The 24,412-nt window shown below is 39.6% G+C and overlaps 1 protein-coding gene across 8 annotated transcripts in view; it reads left to right on the forward strand.

The window, feature by feature from the left end:
- The first annotated feature begins 6,593 nt into the window (after window positions 1-6,593).
- LOC110154432 (TLE family member 4, transcriptional corepressor) overlaps window positions 6,594-24,412 on the forward strand; it is a 28,577-nt gene continuing 10,758 nt past the window's right edge. Inside the window, exons 1-7 of one of the 8 annotated variants that reach the window (XM_055161554.1) lie at window positions 6,594-7,036; window positions 7,690-7,787; window positions 9,646-9,709; window positions 9,800-9,844; window positions 17,033-17,095; window positions 21,754-21,828; window positions 22,399-22,600. In XM_055161554.1, coding sequence (XP_055017529.1) covers window positions 6,992-7,036; window positions 7,690-7,787; window positions 9,646-9,709; window positions 9,800-9,844; window positions 17,033-17,095; window positions 21,754-21,828; window positions 22,399-22,600 — 592 coding nt within the window. In that variant the 5' untranslated portion in view covers window positions 6,594-6,991. Of the gene's footprint in view, window positions 7,037-7,689; window positions 7,788-9,583; window positions 9,710-9,799; window positions 9,845-17,032; window positions 17,096-21,753; window positions 21,829-22,398; window positions 22,601-24,412 lie in introns of those variants that run through there. The other 7 variants (XM_055161555.1, XM_055161556.1, XM_055161557.1 and 4 more) reach the window with 7 other exon arrangements.

A 24,412-nucleotide genomic window follows, 5' to 3' on the forward strand; every position in this document is an offset into this window, starting at 1 on the left:
CACAGCCAGCTGGAGACCAGAGTAAATGATCCTGTCATCAGTCAAGAACACAAACACGGCTAACAGCTAATTAGCTCGCGGCAGTTTGTAGAGGTGACATTCTATCTGATCTCTGCTGTGTGAGAAAAGAAGGAAGAAAGGAGCAGGGGACAATAATGGGCAAGAAAGCAACATTTTGCTTTCCGAAAATGCTCACTTGTGGTATGTCTGGACACACATAGACACGCACATGCTGCCATCAATCCACCCTTTCTGTTCCCTGTGCACAGCGCCATGCAATAAAGATAAGAGTGAATACGTGCCATCTGAGGGGAAAGAATATGCTAAGCAGACAATCAGAGGTGTACCCCCCAGCGCTAAACAGCCAATCACGGCTGTCTCAGTGTGTGCCACCAGCCAGCAGGAGGCAGAATTAGTCCTGGTTAGCGGCCAGAGTCCTGCCGAGTGCTTGATTAGTCTTTTACACTGAAGAGGAGACAGAATGTTAAGTCCGTCCGCCCATCCCACTATGGTCTACACACCACATACTGGGAAGACTGTAACCAAAAAAGTTAGCAGCTCTATTGTGGACTAGCAACTGGGGCCCCGAATCCCTTTTAAAATTTAACATGAAATTCATCATTACCACAGTTTGAACAATTTGATTAAATTATTTGCACAAGACAAGTCAGGTGAAAAAAGGTCTTAGAAGCAGTTGTGTATGAGAAGTGCTCGCCACCCAGTCACAAATGCACATTCAAACTAGCAACACGGGCTCATTTCTGTAACAGAATTTTAAATGGCTCTACCAGCAGAGCTAATGATGCAGAGAACGCATGTGACGCCATATGCCATATGAAAGCACAATCCCAAAACAGACAGCCTAACAGACCGATAGCTAAAACATCGAATCCCTTCTGTGTTGTATAATGGTGAAGTAAATGTTTTTTGAGCTACAGCACTTTGTTTTCAGAAACTCTTGTTAAATTCAAAATCCTTGGACTACAAGTGCATGTTATAGTGAGAAGGTAGAGGGAATTAGTGTCATTTACTTGGCGTTACTCTTATTAGCTTGCTCCAGTCTCCAAACCCAAAGGAATAGGTTCTTGTACAGTTTCTGGATGTCACCACTTCAGTGATAATTAATTGTTCCTCATAGGTCTGTCTGCTTCTTTTGTGCTGTGAGGAATTGTCATTTGATCGTTACACGCTGTTCTGGTTTTACCCGAGCAAATACTTCATGCTTCTATCTCATTTGTAATCTAATATAGAAATGGCAGCAATTTGTACTTTCCATTTTCGGGCAGGGGGACTAGATGACTTTGAACACCAGATGCTGATGCTGTAGCCCTGAAGTCGTTATGGTGACAGAGCCCATTCTTAACTGTCTCCCATAATGCCACACACAAACATACAGGCACACGATGAGTTTCTATGCTTAGTGTTTTGGGGACCTTACATTGATTTACATTCATTACCTGGAGACTGATCCTATAACCGATAGATTCATACCATACCCAAAACAAGACATCCTAATGTAATAGATAATGTTATATCATGTCCATTTTCATTTTTTCTTCTTACCCTGTCTTGTACATGACTTAGATATATTTTAAAATTCTAATATTTTATTCTACTTCTATACAAACATTTGTGATTTATTTGTTATTTACTTATTTAATTATTTCAATTACCATTTATCTTTTGTGTCCAAGTTGTGTCCAAATAATTTCCCTTGTTGATCAATAAAGTTTGTCTAAGTCTAACCACAGTTACTAACTTTTCTTAATCTTCACCTAAAACCCAAATCTTAACCTTAACCTATAAAACTGACTGATCTAATATTGAAGGATTTACGTCATGCAGACCTCGTTTTTGGCCCCATAAGGAAAGCTGGTCCCCATGAATCGAGCACAAATTTCACTCCCCACAAAGTGATAAATACCCGCTCACACAAACACACTCAAACTGCCTTACCGTGCCTGGCCCAGCGTGAAGTCCGGATTAACCTGCTGCTCGCCGACTCAATCCAGCTGCCTTCACCGTGTATTGCAGTGTGAGGAGGTCGCTTATCCCTCGACGGCGCTACCCATTGAAAAAGGCCAGGCCGCTGGGGGATTAATGGTGTGTTAAAGGGGAGATCACGGAGGATTGACGCGCCGCTTGCTGTAAGGACAGGAGATTTGAGGGAACACGGGCCAGTGGTTAGTGCTCAGCGGAGGATGATTAGTTAGACATCAAAATGATAGACAGGTGCTATATTGTTATCATAGGGAGGAGGAGGAGGGGAGGAGGGGAATTCTTGAGGGTTAGATAAACAGTTAGTGTGCTGGTCCATCCCGGTTGACCAGTAGGACGACAACGGCTATGTCATGTCAATGTCACCAGATTGGAGTTTGTGTCAGCAGCTATGGCAGTGCTATGGCAGTGAGTGACAAGGTGCAAAAGTCACATAAAATACCAACCAATATTTTTTTTTTAACAAGCATCGACGAAGACTGTGCATGTAGAATAAAAAATGCACTTGTGATAGAGTACCCCACAAAAACTAAGATCTAGCCAAGTTAAGATTACTTGAATTAAAAAAGTTTTCATCTTTCACTTGACAAGTAAAATCATCTACCAATGGAACAGACTTTTTGTACTTAAAATATGAAAATACATTCTACTACACTAGAGACAGAAGATAAGAAAACAGCAACTTTCTGCACTAAGAAACACAATCTAAAGTTAATTGAATTAAGGAAAACACACCTATTGAAATTGTATACACAAAAAAGTAAAAAAAAAATAATTTAAGTAATTACTTTTTGCAGTGTAAAAAAGCGATCAAAAAAGGTCAGATGCACTTGGTTGGAAATATTATAAAAGTCTTTTATTAGTTACATGGGACAGGCCAAATGCATTTCGACCCAGATAGTGTCTTCATCAGGGGACATGATATGATCTCTTCTGGCCGTTTTTTACTCTATCACTGTAAGTTTTTATTCCACTAGCATGGTCATCTTCACTGTTTGTTAGCTTTTGAGCCTTGTCCTTGTGGAGCACCTGTTTTTGGACTTTTAACTAAGAAAAAAATCCCCTGAAGTTCTCACTTCTGGTATGTTTTCATATTTATTTTACTTCTGCTATACACAGGTACTCAGTGAATGCATTGAAATGACTGGGCAGTGCTCTACTTTCAAAGATGTGAGTTTGCTCTGAGGGTATGCCCGGGCAGGAGTTTCCACAATTTTTAAGGTATATTGTGCCAAACTGACTCTTGCGAGCTTTAAGTCCTGTTAGAATGTTGTTTCCTCATCGAAAACATACCTGGAGTTGTGTTTTGTTTATTATATTATTATAACAGACATAAAAAGAATTATATGGGTCCTTTAAGGCTTTCAATTAAAGATGCACTAAGTAATTGTCAATAGGGGGTCTGCCTCTTGTCTGTCTGTATGGAGGTGTTGTTGCTTTGTCTGAAGTATGGCTTTAAACTTACCCCTCTGTATGTAGACAAAATAGTGGCGCCATCAGACTAAGTTACAGGTCTGCTCTGTGGAGAGATGACCCCACTTTAAATAAGAATACTTCTTTTCAATGTATATTTAGACAATAAATATCTGTAACTGAATAAATGCAAGTTAGCTAGGTGTAATGCCACACTGTGAAACACTGCAGACAAAGTAGAAATATTACATAGAGCACATTTAAAGAAGATCCTTGTGATTATAATTCATACAATATGCTAAGAATATGCTAAAAACAAATAAATTTTTAAATATATATATATATATATATATATATATATATATATATATATATATATATATATATATATATATATATATATATATATATATATAATACATAACAAGTTTCATCATTATTATGTTGTACTGCCATTTTGTAATATAATAGCAGATCACTGTGTGTTCTGAAAATATTATTATAAATTTACTACAATGTTTTTGATTTTTCAGACAGACTTTATATTTTCTGGGGCATTATCCGCGAAACAGCCTTTATTAAGCTGCTTGTTTAACTTGTGCAGCAATGTGTGAGGGTGTTGAAAATAATGGATTTTGTTGTTGCTACAGCGTTACAATCTCATTAAAATCTAAAATGCCCCGGGTGTCTTGTTCAGACTGAAGGTGGCTCACTCACTGGATCAACTGTGCAGACTGCTTTCAGGGTTTCACTGTTCAGATATGGACCAGCCAAGTCCAAATACTGTGCTACTATGAATAATGGACTTGAAAAGAAGTGCAGGAGATGTGTAAGATGGGAAGAATATGGAGGAGAGCAGTGTGAAGGACAGACTGAGAATGACAGAAGAGCAGCGGGCTGAGGTGAGATTAGGAGACATATGTACAGGTGATGACCGCTCAGGATCAAATGTTAAGGCCAGCTCTGGTCCCTGCCTCCTCCCCTTAATCCCCCTCCCTTGATAAACCACTCCACTCTTCATACTCACATCCAGCCAGCTACAATCTCCCATCAAAATCCGCTCGGGCGCAATCTCCTGTGCATCAGCTGCCAAATGAAGTTCCTCTCTAGGAAAGAAAAAAAAACTTGGTTGTTGAATGGTGTGAGGCCTGGCGGGCAGCGAGCATCGGCGGGCGGCCCTTGTGTTGAAGCCAATAATCCAGCGGCGGGCTTCAGGTGCGCATGGGGCCATGATTGACAGCGCTTGATATGAGGCCCTCGCCTCACTTGACATTTGGGTTTCATAAGGTCTGGAACAAAAGGCAGGGGCAAAATAATCAGAGAGGGGCGCAGGCAAATAAATCTGTTTATTCCTCTTCACCTGCCCCCCCCTCACTCCGCTCCGCTCGCCTACACCACTGCTCAACCCTCGGAGGCGAACGAGGGAGGGCACGATATTACCTTTTCGGAGCCTTAGTGGATTCACGCTCCACGACAGCAGGTCACTTTAGGCCCTGTGCTTACCTGAGATATTAGTTTGTATGTGTGCCTCACAGAAATGTGTATTTGGAAGGCTGGAGCTGTACGTGCAGTTCCTTGTATGTATGGGGTAGAAGCTGGGACAACAGTAAAGAGACAGACAAGCAGAGATGTGGAGCCATATAGAGCAGAGATAACCATTTGTGTGTGTGCCGAAGTCTGAAGGAAAATATGAAAGATACATAAAACAAAGACAGAAGCGGCTTCAATGTACAGAACTACAATATAAGGGAAGAAAACAAAGGGACAGCAAATTGAGGAGATCTATAGAGGGTAAAGTAGCACAAGCACATCATTAGTATTATAGGAGCAGTCAGTTAGAGCAGCTAGATGACTGAACGTGGTGATTAGGCCAACCAACAGTGTGTTTCATCTGCCCACACCAAACATGGCCGCAGTGGTAGATACAGCCAGGCACACTTGCTCCCTTCAACTCCATCAGCGTGAGTCTGCAGGGACATAAAGAGAAAGCTGACTCCTAAACTGTGAGCTTAGTTTAATGATTGCTATCATTAAAATCAACAAAGAACATAACTTATTTAATCTGTGTAAATAGGACAAAAATATGGATTGCAGAGAATTCATTTACTGGGTCTTGAAAATGTAACAAAGTTTATAAGGAAATCAACTTTCTCACATGCTGTTTTGATGCAAAGCTAACTAACAGCCAAAAATAACAGTGTGCAAACAAGGAATACAAAGCATGTATGAAAAGTCTACTGCGCTACATACACTACCAAGTTGCACTTTGAATGCCCCTGATAATTGCTTCCTTCCTGCATCCTCATTTTGGTAATTGTCTGTCCTATGTACCAGGATATGGGTACTTCCTTAAGTACTAAAAAGTATTAATTAATAATGTTGTTAATGTGGATGAACTGCGTTGTATACACTTAAAGGGGATTCATGGGGATAAGAGTGTAACTAACTACCTCATTGGCAAGATGCTTTCCTGGAGTAGGTTGCTGGTTCAGTCATTAATTATTATTGCCATGGTGTATCCCTGAGTAAAACTCTTTAAGCCAATTGTCCACTCCAGTAACATTAAGGTGGATTGTGAAGACAGGAACAGCATCTGGTGTAAATGTCAGATCACCACAACTAGTCTGCAAGGCCAGATTATTAAACCATATCATGTAGTGTACTGAAAGACAGTTACGAATTACTGACCAATCACACATATTAGACCTCTATAGTCAATAAATAGAAGCAATTATATCGTCGCATTTGTAGGATGCATGCTAACAATGTACAGTTGAATGAGCACATATTTTGAGCTATAAATGTAAATGTTTTCAAAGGTTTCAATTAAAAACGTGTAAAAGGCAGTGCACCTGGGAGCTGTGTAGTCTCTGGAAATCTCTATAAAACACGGGAGGCAACAGATATTACATTAATCCTTGTGACATCTTTTAGCAGCAGTCTCCTCTGGACCCCACGTGGGGAGAGTGCATAAATTGCATCCTGGTGTCAGTGATTGGGCGAGAGAAACAGCGATGGAGCGCACCTTGTCTTGTCCATTGGTTGCCATTAATGGGCGCTCCTCCTCGAGACCACACACCATTGGTTTCTGGGGGCATCGTGGGAGCAACCGGGAAGTTGTAGTTCTTTGGACCAGACGCGAATCGGCAGCGCTTATTATCGACTAATATGAATTAAACTACACGTCCCAACGTCACGCCACACGGGCTCGCGTAATCGTCGTGGATGTGTAATTGCGTTCGCTCGACTGGTTGCTTCTAAATTTGGCGTAGCATGGGTTGGCCGCTCCAGTCTGCGAGGTGCTCTGCTGCTGCTGCTGCTGGGATGTGTGGAGGAAATTGAGCAGAGTCACCTATGCATAAGGACGGAACTCACTGGAAAGGATTGTGAACAAGGGTTATGTGACAGGGGACACTCAGTTAGATGGCATTTGCCGAAGATTATCGAGGAAAAATGAACTAACTCGCACTTCTATCAAGAATGGACTTTGAGGATGTTTTCCCAGATGGCTACTGACTGACCAGCCGTCGCGTCTTGTGCTTTTGTTTTCACACAGAGGAACTTTGCTATTGCTTTTTTAATGATTCGAGATCTGAGTAAGATGTACCCCCCGGCGCGGCATCCGGTAAGTGCTCAGCTCGTGCATCCCCAGACAGTGCGCAGATTAACAGCAGCGCGCATAATCACTTTCAGTCAGTTCCCGTGCCACCGCGCGCTCGCACGGACAATCGCGCCCATTGTCGCTGGTGCAGCTGTGTGTATGCCGTCTGTGTGAGAGGAATCCAAGGCAAACCGAAAGGCCATCTGAAGCACAGGCGCGTATTGTCACCCTCGACTGTGCTTCGTGTGTGCGTGCACTCACTCCTGCGTAAAAAGGGCCAAATAAGTGAGCGGCTGTTTCCCCTCAAAGTGAAGTCATCTTTGAACCACGCACCTATTTTCCTCATCTAAAATGGGTTCAATACAAGCCTAGGGTCACGTCAGGAGTACAATTTAGTTGCTGTTGTTGGGAATCAAGGTTATTTGCTGCTGAGCTACAACCAGGGAATGACCATGAACTTGGGGCAGGGTACATGAGCTTTAAATCATGTGGTCATGTCTTGTAATTGCCTAAATTGTTTTATTTTGTGTTCTGCTCAGTATCTAATTTGTCAGTTTTTCTCATCTAATTGTATAAATCCTGTATGTGTAGGCTACACACCATGCATTATTGCCTAAAAATCACCTAGTCTTACATTTCTCCTCTCTTCTCTCCTGTGGGTTGGGCTCATTGTGGAGGTCCCACACCAGCCGGGTCAGCCGTTCAAATTTACTGTCACAGAGTCCTGTGACCGCATCAAGGAGGAGTTTCAGTTTCTGCAAGCCCAGTACCACAGGTAAGCACAGCCAGCACAGTCAACAACAGCTCAGCAATGAAGATATACTGTACACAAAGTCCTCTGCATTCATCACTATTGTTTGGAGTAAGCCTCAGTGGCAGATTATATTATTATACATCAGGTTTGACCATGACTGGTGATACACAGTACAATGGTCTGCTGCAAATGCCAAACCTGCCGTTCAAATCCACCAAGCCTCCTTTGTATAGAGTAAATACTGATTCATATCTTGTTATACACTCCATTTTTTACTTATGATAATACAGTATTCTCTTACAGGCTAAATTCTTATTTCTAGTTTATTACAGAATTACATATAACACTGACACTGATCCTGTGTTGCCAGATTCCTACCAAAACCACTGCGTATGAATCATCTTGTGTGACAATAATTTTCTGGGAAATGTATGACACAGTGACATGAAATCAAAAGGCAAACACAGATGTTTGCCCAGAAATTAAATTTGCATACTGTGAATGAATTCCTTGAGGAAGACTGCGCTTGTTTGAGGTCATCTATCACCAGCGCACTCTCGGCAGGTGAACCCATCAACCTTGGTATTCACGTCTCTCTCCTAGTGCAAGTGCTGTGAAATACTTTTAGCCAACATGATGAAGTGTGAAATACATTGCTCAGGGCAGAACCAAAAACATGATACCAATGCATAATAATGGCCCACCTCTGGCCAACCCATAATTATAGACCAATGGCCTTGTGAGATGAAGCAGGCTGCTGGTGTTCTCGCCTGTCCCGAGGATGAATGGACTCCATAGGGCAAGTTGATTTACAAGCAAACGCATGGGGGGAATGGGTGTCTTGACAAATGTGTGAAATCTCTTTATCTCAAAAATTGTTAGGATGGAAAAGGCCAAAGGAAATAGGATTATTTATTTATTTATTTTGGTCTATATAGAAATTTGTTGTACAGATGATGGTCCCCTCACAAACTATAATACGTTGTTTCAAATATTTCAAAACATACACTTTAGAACTTATTTTTGAATGAAAATTGAACTCAATTGACATCACAATATATACTACGAGTCATCTCTATTTATATTTAAAACTGAAATTTTGGACTGCAAATTATGATGCATTTGCAGTATTTTAGATGTTGTCCTATCTAAAAACAACAGTAACATTGGGCTACATTTCTCCACATTGTCAAATATTTGATTGTGGTAAGGTTTTTGTTCGTGTTTGTTGAATTTTCGCACCGTGATTTAAAAATAGACCACCCCAGCTTTAATTTTCTGAAATGACTCGCTCTTTTTGTTGTTTTGTTGATTTGTTTGCTCACAAAGGCTTCATCAGACTAATTTTTGTTTCGTTCACTCATTCCAAGGAGGGGTAGGGTTCTTGTGTGTCCTGACATCACCTGCATCGCCCACCTGGCCATTGTCCTAAGTAGCAGATGCTTAAGCTTTTTTCCTGTAATAAGCAACATTTGAAGCTTAAGTGTAACCACTGTTAAGATGGATCCTCATTATCCTCCTGCTTTTTGCCTATGATGCAGTTTGAGCATCCTCTTCGCACTGTAAAAAATATATGATGAGGTTTGTGTGGTCACATATTGATCCATTAATTACTGCTCCGTACCTGCTGAGTAAGTGTCTGCCTCTCAAGGGGAATCTGGTCGAGTTTTTTGTCTTTGTCTTAGTTGTAAGCAAATTTAGAAATGCAAATGTAAGGAAACAGGATGTTGCTTTCACTTCTTAGTTTTTTTTTGTGCTCTGTTACTGCAAATGGCACCAGAGATTTAGAGTCATGCCTCTGTGATATGTTGGTGTAATCATTTATAACACATTTTTCAAGGCTGGTGACAATGACTAAAATTTTCTTTTCGCCTCTCAGTCTCAAGCTGGAGTGTGAGAAGCTGGCCAGTGAGAAGACGGAGATGCAAAGACACTATGTCATGGTGAGTCTGCGCTCAGATGTTAAAATTATGCTAAAAAGGAACAAGACAGAATACATTTGCTTGATTCGGCTTTGATCTGTGTCTCTTCAGTACTACGAAATGTCGTACGGGCTCAACATTGAGATGCACAAGCAGGTAAGATGCATTGCCACATGTATCTTCCTCATCATAGCTTTTCTATAACTTATTTTGTAACAACATATTTTGTCTATAGAGGTGAAAGCAAATAGATTTCTCTAACTTAAGCGCTTTATTTGGGATTTAAAATGTTTTGTTATATGTTTTGGGTGTATATTTTTTGTTTGTGGCTACAAAGTGGTGTCACGATAATTACGATATAGACTTATCATTCAACGTATTTACTGTGTGTATGTTTTCTTTGCAGTACTAAAGATATTTTAGTTATTTTAGTTGCAATACAATCAGATTTAAGCTGTAGAGGGTTGAATAAGTAACTTCTATGGCTAATTATTGCTTCATTCTGCTATTCATTTGTTGCATCTTAGGCTTTTTAATGATTCTGCCTTTTTAAAAAATGGTTTACTGGGATTATCATGCTTTTTATTGTGTCAGTGGCCATAGTTTCCATAATATCGTTTATCATGCTATCATCACAGGCCTAGATAAATTGAAATTCGCAGTAGTGCTGGTGATAGTAGTAGTAGAACGATAATTGTAATCCATTACTTATCAGACCTGTATATGTATTTTGTTACTCAGTCTAGTAACTGATGACGTGTTTTCGTTAACTTCTATAATATCCAATTAATGCGATATTGAAATTGTAGCTATTTGTGTTATTCCTTCCAACCACTGTCTTAATAGTTTTTGCAGCTTTATTTGTATTGATTTAGTCTTTCTGCATTGAAGACTATTATTGTTTTTCCCAACTCATGTTTGTTTCTTTTTGATAATCATCACCCATAAACACTTTCAGTTTCAAGGTTGTTGTATTCTAGCAAACACATCCCACATTTACACTGTATTTCATATCTTGTACAGGGTCCAAAATGGCCACCCTGAAAACGCCAGTGCCATTTGTCATCTCAACTGTTCTAGCTTAGCTCTGGTGTGAAGCTAAGGAGAAATTCATCAGCGTTAGCAAATGAGGAAATGGTGTGAAAAATGAGCGCAGTGAATGAGGAGTTCACCTTTACATTACCGCTGCCTCTTTTAAACAGGGCCAGTCATTAGCATAAATGTCTCTGTTAACCACACATCAGCTGCCAGGTTAAATGGGCCAGGGAAACGGTGTGTGTGAGAGCAGTGATAAATGGCCCCCGTTGTCTTTGTTTCTTCTGCATGTGTGTCTTTGGCCTATATATATTCTACGCGTGTTTATTCAGATTGTATGCATAGGCCGTAGCAGACATTTACTCAGAGCTGTTTGCCGGTTGTCAGTGTGTGAAGGTAGCAGCTCTTCACACTCGCACTAATCACACGTGTCTGGTGAATGTGGGAGTAGGCTATAAACGCGCTGTCTAAGTGTTTGTGTTTATGCTGCTGTTGTGGAGATTGTGGTTCCTCTGTCAAGCCTGTGTGGAAGACATTAAGGCGGCCAGTCTGCTTTAGTAACTCTTTACTATTTATGAGCGCAAAGAGGAAATGTGTCCAGGTTTAGTTTGCACAACTTTGGGCTTCAGGTTGGAACACTAACGCTTGTATTCTTTATTTATTTTTTGTATGCCATTTGTAGGACTTCTGACAGTTACAAAGATTAGGTCTGTCACGATAACAAATTTGGAAGCATGATATATTGCTACAGAGAAATATTGCAATAAGTGATAATATTGAAACTACACTCTACCACTGACACAAAGCAGGATAATCCCAGTAAAGCAATTTCTAAATAGACAGTATCATGAAAAAGCCTGAGCTGCAACAAATAAAAGCAGAATGAATTGATAATTAACCATAGAAGTTAATTATTCAACTCCATTGACAGATAAGTTGATTACTGTGACAGGCTTAGCAAAGATCTTTATTTTGTTTTGAATTGTTAAATATATGGCACTTAAAAGTCATATTATGTCCACTATTAAGGGTGCACTTAACTTTTCCCAAGGAGATACTTTGCGTAGAAGGTTCCACAGTATCATTTAACTTCTATCTCCATGGAGACAATCAGACAAGCCAAGTGATGGGTTGAATCTGTGTAGTAAGCTGTAAGAATGCTGGCTTTTCACTGTATTTTTTAGCAAAAAGTGCCATAGGGTGGAACAATAAGTCAAAAAAATAACATTTGCATAGATACAGTCAGGTGGCGGACCTCCCAACCAGAGACATTACATAGTGCAGCAACATTTAGGCTGATTGTTTCACTAATACAAGCACATATTCTAATGGGTGGAAGGAAATTGGTAACACAGGAAACAATATTGCCATGCCATCATGATCAAATCCAGAGTATTGTTGCTGGGAGGCACCATACACTCTTTAAACTGGTACATTTCAGTTTTGGCTTTAGCTTGTCTCAGTTATAGACGCACATTTATGCTTGCTCTACAGTTGGAGGCACTTGAGAAAAAAGTTTTATATAATCCCGCCTTGACACTGTATATATATCAATAAAGTAGAGATCAGGACAGTAACAGTATATGGCTATTCCAGAGTGCATGTGGAGACTGAAAGCACGGCGCATAGATCTACTGTGCCATTAGTAGCCAGGGCCTCCACTTCCAGGCGAATTGCTAATATTGCTTGTTTAGCATTTTCTGGGGGTAATAGGCCCATTGATTTCTGGCTCGGCTCTCTGTTTTATTTACACAGAAGGGCCCGGGTGCCTGGGGAGTGAAATGTAGCGCTCGTTAAAGAGAAATTGACTCGTCGACAGAGCAGGGGTGGGAGGAGAGAGGAGGCGAATGAGGGAGGAGGAGGAGGGCAGAGGAGCCAGTTGCTGGAGGACAGATAATCAATTGCAAATTAGCGGGACGATGGGAGGAATAAGGCAAAGCGGGGATAGGGAGAGCGCGGGGCTGAAAGTGCTGAAAAAAGGAAGCAATAAGACAATGTGATACTGAAGAGTGGCAGTGGTTTCAATCAGCCCTGACAGCTCATTTTACTGCAGCAGGCATGGGGCTGTTTGGCTGATTTGGCAGATTCGGTTCCATTATAATATATACAGTTTTATGTATGGCCATATTCTTTGTCTAATAATGTGAATTACATGTTATTTGGGATTCTCATATCACTTTTCTAAAAAAGTCAACACTGATCCCCAAAACACCACACACTTTCTATATAAGATAAAAGATGCAACAGTTAACAAAAATGGCTAGTTATATTAAGATAGATTAGTTCAATGTTTAATAATTTGAAACGTGCCATAAGAATAGGCTCTGCAGAAAGGAGCAATTTCTCACTGATCTCAGAGTGATCCAAGTTAACCGACTGTCTCTTTTGCTTTAAAGACTTCATGGTGTTGTTGTGCACGTTTAACTCTTGATTTTGATACTACAAATGATTAAAAACAAAAACACTGTTTATACAATAGAAAGTCATTTTTTAAATAAAATAATAGTAGTTTCTTTACGATTACCATGTGCGTTTATACGGGTTCTGATAAAGAAGAAGACCATTGGAAAACTATTTAAGGAATGTCCTAATTATGATTTTTCTAGTTTTAGTGTTCATTAGTATCTGTCTATTTTTGAAAATCCTTGAGCATGATTAAAACAAAGTAATGAACTTTCACTAAAACATTAAAGGGCCCATATTACGCTATATTCTGATCTATGTTATAATGTTGTTTCCCCAACATGCATGTTTAACACAAACGCATAAGTTCTTCTCTCAAATGGAAAACACACTTGTGTTGGCATGTGGTAATAGAGGAAGTGCTCCATTGTGTTTTTAAACTTCATACAACTTCACTACAATCATTTTGCCAATCTCTGCTAAAAGCTAAAAGGTGGCTGTTAATTTAAAAACTACCACTACATTACATCACGAGGTGGAATGAGTTCGAAGAGCATTTTGAGCTTTGAAGATGCAGACAGACTTGAAAATGTGTGAATGAAATTAAACAATTCTAGGTATGCTTTTGGTAAGGTAACAGCATTATAACATAGAGTATCTTAAAGCCCAGAAGAGTCGATTTTGTACATAATAGGACCTTTAAGTTATACAGCCAAGGTGCTGATTATTTATTTATTTAGTGCTTTACAGTTAAGTTTACTGTTTGTGTGCATGCTTCTGATAATCCATCTTTAGTCTTTTAAACTAGCTCTGTCTGGGTGAGCATGGATGTGCGTCTCACACTCCCAGTCTAACCTCAGGTCTCTGGGGAGGGCAGCCTGTGTGCGCTGGGGTCCATTAGATGTATTAGCTGCTGGTGAAAAGTGGTGCTGCTGATGTGGTGCTTACAAAGCTCTGTGGGGGAGATGGACATTTGATCTTGTATCTGACCCAATCTGACTCCAGGGCCACAGTCTCACCTCACTTTAATGTGTGTGTGTGTGTGTATGTGATGGGGCAAGGGGTGAGGGTGGGGTCTGTTCTCTCTCCCCTGGGCAACCTCTGATGGTAACCGCTTGGACCTTTAATGTTTCTGAACTTCTCAACATTATAATCACTAGTCTAACTGAAGAGCCTAAAGCTTAAAGTGAGAGTAATAAGTACTCTTCTGACTCGTCTGTACTTCAAAGTATTGAATGTACAAAGTAGGACTAATAACAACACTGCTACCCCTGCAACTTCAAACATTGCCAAACATACTATTATACCTAAGCTATACATGTTTTACTCTAGTATTTAGATCTTACTTCACTAGCAAAACATCTCATCAAGCATGTCCAATATAGCTTTACAATTGTGATGTGAAGTTAAATAATTCATATTTGAAAGATACAAATTGGGTCCTAATATATTGTGACAGTTAAATTTTGAAGTGATCTGATTTCTGTGATGGTCCTGTTTTGGTGATATCATCATGTCATGATTCAGAGCTTCTCTGTCTGATGCAGCTCTGTGTACAAACACATAGCACTCAGCCTACATCAGGCTCTGAGTGAGTGACAGGCAGACATAACCAATCACACGAAGACAGTTGTTACATTGTAAAGATGAATCATGATCAAATTGAAATTATGATCTTAGCTATAGAAAAACTGAAATATGATTTTTTTTTTGTTTGGCAGGTTGCCCAGCCCCTATTTTGAAACATTTATAAACTTTCTTTTTCTCATATTGTCTATGACTAAGATCTTTGGTCAAAGTTGAGTTCAGTCTAGTCTCATGTTTTTGAGGTTACCTGGTGGTTTGTGACCACACAGTGCTCACACCAAACCATCCAAACTCCTCTATCGACTCACAGCTCTTTTTCTAACCTTAGAGTTTACTGGTGTGTCCCATTCCTATTATTTATCCACTGACAGGACGACGATATGTCTGGGTTAAAGACAGGGCTGGCTCACCAAAGAAACAAATCCCGGTCGCTCATGGTTTGTACATAACCCAGGGCAATTTGACACGACACAGAGAGGAGACTTTTCCTTTGGTCTTTGGTGTGAACAGACAGGTTGGTCAAACACACACAAAACACAGCAGCCAATGTCAAAAGTTACCTGAAACTGTCAGTGCTACCTCAAGGATTGGAGTCTGGTTTACCAAAGCCATTTTCTCTCAGTGAACAAATCAGTTGTATGTACTTTGTGACAACAAATAATTGAATGTTATTTTTCAATTTTATTATTGATATTGTTGAGAATTGGTTTAATTCCAGACCATTATAAACTGCATACATAGTGCAATTAAAAAAAAAAATCTGGTTCACCAACATTTCACACCAGCATGAGCACAGCTATGGGCAATTTGAAACATTCATTTCAGTTTAAGATCTCAACTTGTAATTTTGGGCTATACTTAAATTTATAATCTGGAGTTGATTTTGAATTCAATTTAAAATTCCAAATAGTGTATTTCTTGCATAGTGGCTTTTTGTAAGGTGTTTCTTAGCACTTTTAAGCTGGTTGCATTCACTGTATGACGAAATACTACCTTATAGATTCCAGCACAATTGATTATCATATTTGTACATATTTAGTATCAGATTGTGGTGTTTTCTGAATCAGAGCAATTTCTTATGTTGTTTGTGTGTTGTGGATTGGAGCTGCACTGCTAGCACTCCCTTTGGGCCAGTGGATCAGGAAATGTGGTGTTAAACCCCACCTGAAGGCAGCAGAGACAGGCCTGTATAATCTTTAAAGGCAGCCCAGGGGTGCTGGAGACATCAGATGAATACAGAGCAGGCTACCCAGATGTGTGTACATGTGTGTGCGTGTGTGTAGTTTGTGTGTTTGGCCTCCGGGGGCGTCTGTTAGCCCTGATATCGAGGGGAAGATCAGCCCTCACAAGGTTACATGAAACACCTTACCACTGGAACCTGTTACCAGTTATTTGCTACGTATGGAATGCTTTGACTTCATGGTAAAAATCTGCTCTTGAGGATTTGATTTAAACTTAAATTAGTACTTAAGTACTTGAGGACTTATGTTTTTATTTGCTGATAGTAACATTTTTGGATGCCCCACAAACTATCATATAGTAAGATGTCATAAGTAAGTAGTCACAAATGAAAGCAACAATTCACTTGTGGATTCTCAACCACTCTGTGCAGATTAATGGACAGTCCATTACCCCAAACTTGAAATTCATTGTTATCACATTCGCATAAACCAAAGTCAGAAGTTTGTACATTTGTATTGAATTACTATGAAATAGGTTTTATTATCCAATAATGCAGAGGCAAATAGCCTCTCAGAAACCATTATATCTTATCGTGCTTTCTGTTTTTAATTGATTTCTAATTAGCATTAATAATTATACTCAGAGAATCAGCTCCTCATGACTTTATTACCAGCAGTTAAAGCTATTTTTCCTGCATATGCCACTTTTTATATAACTTATTATCGACAAATGCTCCATTGCTCATTTTTCTTTTGACATTAAACAAATATAGTTCAAATAAACTAAGAAAATAATATTATGTAAATTCATTCAGAGCCGCCTTTTCTTCTTTCACATACCTACCTATAACCTATCATTTTATTGACCAATCACAATCCTAGTTTCCATGATAGGCTGTTATATTTGGCTTTGTTTATTAAAACAAACACATGAACAGGCTGTACAAATGGCACAATTGTTTATTTGTCACTCTTGATTGCAGTGTTAGAACATGTCTATATGCATGTATCAACAGAATGGATCCTAATGTAAACACTAAACCTCATATCTACAAGCACACACAGCTAAAATACTGTAAGTAGGTGTGTTAAGATGTATTCGTACTAATTGTGCTTCCCTCCCCTCTCTCTCTTACAGGCGGAGATTGTCAAACGTCTGAATGCAATCTGCGCCCAAGTCATCCCCTTCCTCTCTCAGGAGGTAAGCCCCCCATGGCTGTCAGTGTTGGTTAAATGCAGGTGGGAGGAGAGGGAGGACACGTACTGTAGAAAGAGCAGAAGAAGAAGTGTGCTGCGGATTGTGCGCCCAAAAGCCTCACGCAGACATACACATCCCCAGAGATTATCCTGGGCTAATCCTCTCTGCGCAGGATAGCCAGATATGCAGTAAACTTATTAAATGTCTCCCACTAACATATGCACAGGCTGGCAGCTCGCGTGTGAGGAAGAGCTTTGGGTTTGTTTAGCACCACTGTTTGTCCACCTGCACGGGCATATTGTGCTAAGGCGCTGCAATATGTTGTGGTACAGTGGAAGGTGTGAGGCGCGTTTGATTTTTACACTTTGTTTATTGCAGACGGCGGGGCTGTGTGTTTGGGTCTGATAAATGCGTTCTCTGGAGGAGTGGAGCGTGTTTGTGTGTGGGGTGGGAACAGCAGGGAAAAGTGTGTGTGGGACTCCAAAGCTCTCCTCCAGATTAGCCATGGATTAGGAGGGTTTAGGGTGGATTAGGAATAATGGCATTAGACTGTAGTGCTGCTACACAGGCCCCGGGCCCGCAGAGAGGGAGGCAGCCTCTCACCAAGCAGCTTTCACTGCATTGTTTTGATGCCTCAGACACTGCAAGTCAATATAAGGCAGAACACAGTTGTATTATTAAGCACCAAATGGAGTGTATGTGCAAATACATGACAGTGTCTTTATTTTTAGGGATGCACCTATTCTTCTTTTTCAGTTCCGATACCAATATCTGTACACTGACTGCTGATACACAATATTAACTGGTCCCAGTGTAGGGATGAAAAGGCATTTATTTCTTTAAAACACAGTTAACCTATTACACAAAACATCCAACTGTGTTATGTAACTGTGATTTATCCTTCACATCACTACAGAACAACTTTGTATGAATAAAAGTTCAACCATTGTGAGACATTTTAGGCCAAAATCAGTCTGAAAATAGTCTTATTACATTCATTTAAAGGTCCAAGGAGGATATTGACATGACCAATATTATTGAAGTTTTCCAATACCTTGTCAATATCAGATATCAGTATTGATATCAGTGCATCCCTATTTATTTTAAGACCACTGTATGCAAATTATGCACCGTGGGCTAGTGTGGACAGTACTCCTGACTCTCAGTGAGGAGGTTGTGGGTTGGATTCCTCATATATTATTTCACTGTTCAGTGACATTGATATGTTGATGAGTCCAACCCTAGACTCCATTTTCATCCAGTAAGAGAACAACATTGTTCACATCATTTTATTTAAAAAAAAAATATCCACCCTCCTTATCACATTGTCTATATCACCTATAGGCTAGACAAAATATTGCGTATATGTTGACGAATAAACAGATTGTTGTTTTTGACATGAAAAAGTACAGTTCGTAATATCCAAATTGTAAATCTCTGTAGGACATTTTAGGCCCAGCACCAAAGTAAAACTACTTTCATGTGTATGTGTGAGTTTAATGTATAGGAAGAATAAATTCTCCTTATGAAGCATTTGCTAATGTGAGTTTTTAGGTTGGTGTGGTTTTCCTCTGTAGCAGGCGTGTCTCTGAACCTGGTGGTCCGGTTCATTTCCACACCTGATAAGCTCTTTCATCTTGGGCCCACTTTGATGTGTGCTGCAGGTGAATCTTCTGCCTTCTGTGTACCCTCTGGATGACTTTGCCCTGTAACCGCCTGTCCCCGCGTATATTCATTTTTTTGTGCTGGTAGGAAACAGACTGGTGGTATTTTGGAGAAGGAGAATCGCTAAGGAAGAAGGCACAAAGCAATAACAAGGGCTGGAGTTTACTGTTGCATTGCTTTTTAGATCTCTCAAATTGGATTTTCAAATGGCAAATCAGAACGTTATTTTTACGTGCAGGACCATACATACATGTTCTGAGAACACAAAAATATAATTATGTAAGAAATACACAGAAAATGTACACATACTGGTCCTCACTTTATCTAAATGTATACAGTACAAGAGCTATGCAATTATGCAATTACTGCTCCAATCAGTGAATTACCCTGCATATTTAGGCTGAGTCTCAAACTGAAAACTCTCTGTTCCACCTTGTAATGTGGAAATACAGCAAGTGCCCCACTGTGTTTTTAAACTCCATACACCTTCTTCACTAGAATCATTTAGATAATCTCAACCCTGGAATTTCTAGTCGTTACTGAACAAAATGTTAAATGTAGCTATTAACTTGAAAACTACTGCTTCATGACATCACAAGGTAGAACAGAGCATATTGAACTTTGGAGCTGTAAGCACACTAATAAACCAGGAACCAGAACCAAAATAAAACATGTGTTTGAGGAGATAACAGCATTATAACATGGCTTAAAGCTCACAAGAAACCATTTTGTGTAATATAGGACCTTTAAAGCTTATATAGATGTATTTTTAAATTCTCTCGAACATCTGTGCTGCATATAAAACGTATTCCTTCTTTTACTTGCAGCATTTCTTTTAATAGATTCATTGAATTATGTGTAATATAATTAGTTTCTGCATTCCTTTCTGTTACTGTGCTGTGGCTAATGTTATCAGTGCTACGTGTGGCTGCTTTTACAAGACAAAGTGTGTGTAGAGGAAAGGTCAGTGGTGAGTACATTGAGCGCGAGGGCATTTGTGTAAATGGTAAAGAGACAGAGATGACTCAGAGGTGTCTCCAGTGCCTTTTAAATCACATTTGCTCAGACTCAGGTGCACGGCTGTTTAAACTGAGAAAAAAAAAGGATTGCTCACTCATTTACTCATGATTTCTCAGCTCTTAAAATCAGGCTTTGAGAATAGTAGGTTGGGCTGGGTCTGTATTCATTTCATGAGGATGTTTTTGTCTTTTAATTAGGAGCATTTCCATTTTTTAAGAAATAATGCATGATTTTGTGATTGCAGTTATATACTATATATATAATAACGTTATAGAAGTTTATGAAAATGTAGGTAGTTTGTGTCATTTTTCATTCATTTTATTAGTGAACATGCTGGCCACCCAAACATGTCTACTAATGAAAAATATAACTGTTTTATGATTAATAAAGTTGACAGAACAGTACTTACTACTTTATCTAATAGTTAGAAGCAGTCCACATTAGGGATGGGCATGATTAATCGATTAATCGATAATTGATCATTAAGATTTTCATCGATTACGTAAATTTTAATCGACAAACCGAATGCAGGTTGCTGTGCGTAGCGTGACCAAACAGGGGTTCGTACATGTGTCTCTCTGCACTCAGAAGGAGCGAGACACAAGCAGTCGGTCAGTCTGCAACGTACCGAAGCGCAAATGCGTATTTAACGATGATTTGTACAAGAAATTCCACGCTTTCCGTTGCGTTCGGGACAAGTGTGAGTCCATGTGGACAGTGTACAAAGCAGGAACATATGTTTCGGTGTCCCGTGGGAAAAAGTTTTGCCAGGTGAGAGTCGCGCAATGTCGATGACAAGTCCCCACCTCCGGCCCCTGTACGGTGTCCTGGTTTTGACAAACGCAAATATGGTCACACTAACCTGTATTCCACTGAAGTCATGTCTTTTAATCCGACAGAAGTTGACCGCATCAGCGACACAAGAGCTGTAGTTTTATCTTCGCTGAGTTTATGCAAATTAGCGATGCGGTTTTAAGTTTCGTTTCTGTGAGAGTTGCGCAAAACTGAATTAAACACATTATAATTTCAAATGGATTGATGTGGCTCTAGAGTCGTTACGGTTTATATGTCGTAAAGTTGAATTTATTTATGCAGATTAGTAGTGCAGATAGTAATAATAATGATGATCATTTTAATATAAAAACGTTAATGATTAATCGATAATTGATCGTTAATTCTTCCGACGATCGATTAAGAAAATTTCATCGAATGCCCATCCCTAGTCCACATGCCTTTCCTTTCCTAATCTGCAGTTTTATTTGACCTCTTTTAAGGACCCCCTGGGGACTCACTGAAAATCACTGGGTCCCTTAGTTGGGAATCACTGCATTAATGTATAATAGTAACCTCAAGTATTTTATCTTTATTGATAGCAACTACTATTACTATTACTAGCGAATCTATGAGCATATGGTATGATGTGTTATTTTTTATTGAATTACAATATTACAATATAACATTTTATGTAATAAAATAATAAAATGTTTAATTTATAGTTTTTTGCACTGGGTGAGGCCATATTCAGCACGTTTGTAGACATTTGTAGAGATGGTCTTTTTCTGCAGTATTCGGAAAACATATCCAGCTACAGGGCGACCCATTCATTGTTGTGTTCGTGTCCCCCAAAGCTTGAAAGACCCTTTCTCAATTCATTTTTCATATCTGTCCTCTGGTTGGCAAAAAACTGAAGTTGTCTAAAAGTAGTGAGAAGTGAAGGAGTGCTCCTACACCCATTAACTTAAAGACTTTAAAATGCACAGCTTGTGATTCACAGGTGTGCAGGACTTTTCTGATCATGTTTGAAGGCGTTTTCTATCTTTACGCCATGTGAACCTGCGGAGGAGGTGTGATGTGTTCCTGTAGTGTCCATGAGGTCAGGGGCATCTCAAGCCTCTCCCAAACCTCACACAAGCACAGTGTATCAGAGACTAATGTGTGTGTGTGTGTGTCTGTGTGTGTGTTTGTGTGTGTTTCAGCATCAGCAGCAGGTGGTGCAGGCGGTGGAGAGAGCCAAGCAGGTCACCATGGCTGAACTCAACGCCATCATCGGAGTGGGTGGACTGCGCACACACACACACACTCACCATAAGTATAATAAAAAAAATTCACGATGACAAAATAAGATCCAAAAAGTATTTATTAGTTGACTAAAATAAATATCAAATATTATCTTTAATCATTATACAATTAATGTCATGTGTAATACACTTATTTCAGCGTAATTTTTTTATGTTGTTTATATGGCAAAGTTGAAACAGAAAATACAGAAATCAGGATACCGCTGATTCACTGTTGTGTTTATGCAAAAAGTATTTTCTTTATGAAGAAGAGCTGTACAGTTTGCATTTGACCACAAAATCAACATGGTGGAATTGACTTTGCCCACACAGGCTATATTTGCACATATAAACTGTGATTAATAATAGTTTACTTAGAATTGTAATAAAATTAACACACATACAATATTTTTATGTATTTTAAAAATAATGACATTGTGTTAATTCTACACAATGCCACAGTATCACTACACTTACAGAAGAGACATGTAGAAAACATGGCTAAGTCTAACTCTTCTTCACCACATGAAACTCTTTCCTTAATGATGCGCTTGTGTGTTCCAGCAGCAGCAGCTCCAGGCGCAGCACCTGTCCCATGGTCATGCCATCCCTGTGCCCCTGACGCCCCACCCGGCCGGCCTGCAGCCCCCCTTACCCCCCGGGGCCAGCGCTGCCAGCCTGCTTGCCCTGTCCTCCGCCCTCAGCCACCAGCTGCCACTCAAAGACGAGAGGAAGCATCACGACAACAGCACTGAGCACCAGAGAGGTACTGCTGCCTATATATGTCTCATGTGGTGGATTGCACTGGCAAGGATCCATATAGGCTTGTGTGGTTAATATGTTCTTTATATAATTATGATATCATGCAGAAAGAGAGCACTGTTGAGGAAAAAATACACTTGCTACAATTACAGATACACCAATACAGCTTTTTCAGTTCCCATACAAATACACAGAAGCAAATAGGCTACCTGATATCAATCGATATCAGTGCACACTGAAAATACCATTTATTTCCTTAAAACTCAAATAACGTACAACAAAACTGATCCACAAAGATATTGGCCATACCGATATCCTGTAAGTGATACATTTGTGCATACCTATTCTTAGATGACATTACACATAAGAACTGGAAAAGAAGTGTTGTAAAATAGTCATTAACAAGGTTAGAATCAGATGTCACAATTACAGTATTACTTGCCACATTACATTAATAGGACTAGGGTTGCAAATCATGTAGTAATACAGGGAGGGCCCTACTGTGTTTTTAAACTCCACACACCTTCACTAAAGTCATTTGAATCATTTGCCAATTGCTACTGAATGAAAAATCAAAAGTAGTTGTTTACTTGAAAACTGTTGCTTCATGACATTCGCAAGGTAGAACTGAGCATTTTGAGGTTTTGGAGATAGACACTCTAATAATGCAGGATTACTCAAATATGTGTGACCGAAACAAAGCAAAACTGATAAGGTAACAAATTTCTAACATGTCTTAAAACTCATGGCATAGGACCTTTAAGTAATGAGTCATAGAAGTTCATAATTCAGCCCTCTAGAGCTCAAATCTCATCGTATTACTGAAAAATAACCAAGTATCACAATAAATATTGACCCCCCCACAATTATTGTTCCATCTGTCTTTTAATGAATGATAAATCGATATAGTAATTATCGTGACAGGACTAACCATAATAGATATACATAGGAACATAAGCTTTAAAGCCTGTTAAAACCCAAATGACCCAAAGTACTGGATTATTACACCATGTACTGACAGGTGTCTAATTGTTGGTGCTCTGAATGAACAGTCTTCAAAGCAATTAACAGCTGATTTGTCATTATGCCATTTTAATTGGCCTAATAGGGAGTGAGACAAGAGCTCCACAATGCCTCTTTTCTCTGGTAAACACGCACTGATCTTACTACAGCTGACTTTGAGCCGGTCTGTTTAATTAGCGTGCGGAGGTGTGTGTGCTGCAGAAACGCACTGTGCCAGCTCTTAATTACTGCGTGGAACTGTGGCTGGGACTTTTTCATACAGTGCACTAGAGCAGTTAACCCTGCCCTTTAGCAACAGAAAAGCAAGCTACTGATAATTCACATAAAACATACACAAGGCCCATTAAGAGTGCAATCAATAACAATGCGATTTGCTCCCTCAGCTGACTTCCTTCCTGGGCTAAAAGTGGATTAGTTTGGGGTTATTTTTGCATTTCCCAGCCTGCTCTATTTACAGTTTTCCAAGATTTTGTCCTTTATTGGCAGAGAAATGAAGGTAGCTTTCACCTTGAATTAATAATACTTAAGACTTAATAATAATAATAATACATCATTTTTATATATAGCACTTTTCATGGTAACTCAAAGATGCTTCAAAACTGTGTAAAACAATAACAAGGACAGGAAAGGCAAAACAACTAGTGAGGAAGCAGTGATGTGGGGGTTATAGCCTTTGAGGAAGAGATGAGTTTTGAGCTGTTTTTTGAACGTGTTTAGTGAGTTTGAGTTTCTGATGTGGCGGGAGAGAGAGTTCCAGAGGGTCTGCCAAGGTCCGACTCTTTGATTTGATTGT

This window comes from Boleophthalmus pectinirostris, unplaced genomic scaffold (genome assembly GCF_026225935.1).
Source record: "Boleophthalmus pectinirostris isolate CB_2022bp ecotype Guang Dong unplaced genomic scaffold, ASM2622593v1 HiC_scaffold_4, whole genome shotgun sequence".
Lineage (NCBI taxonomy): Eukaryota > Metazoa > Chordata > Actinopteri > Gobiiformes > Gobiidae > Boleophthalmus > Boleophthalmus pectinirostris.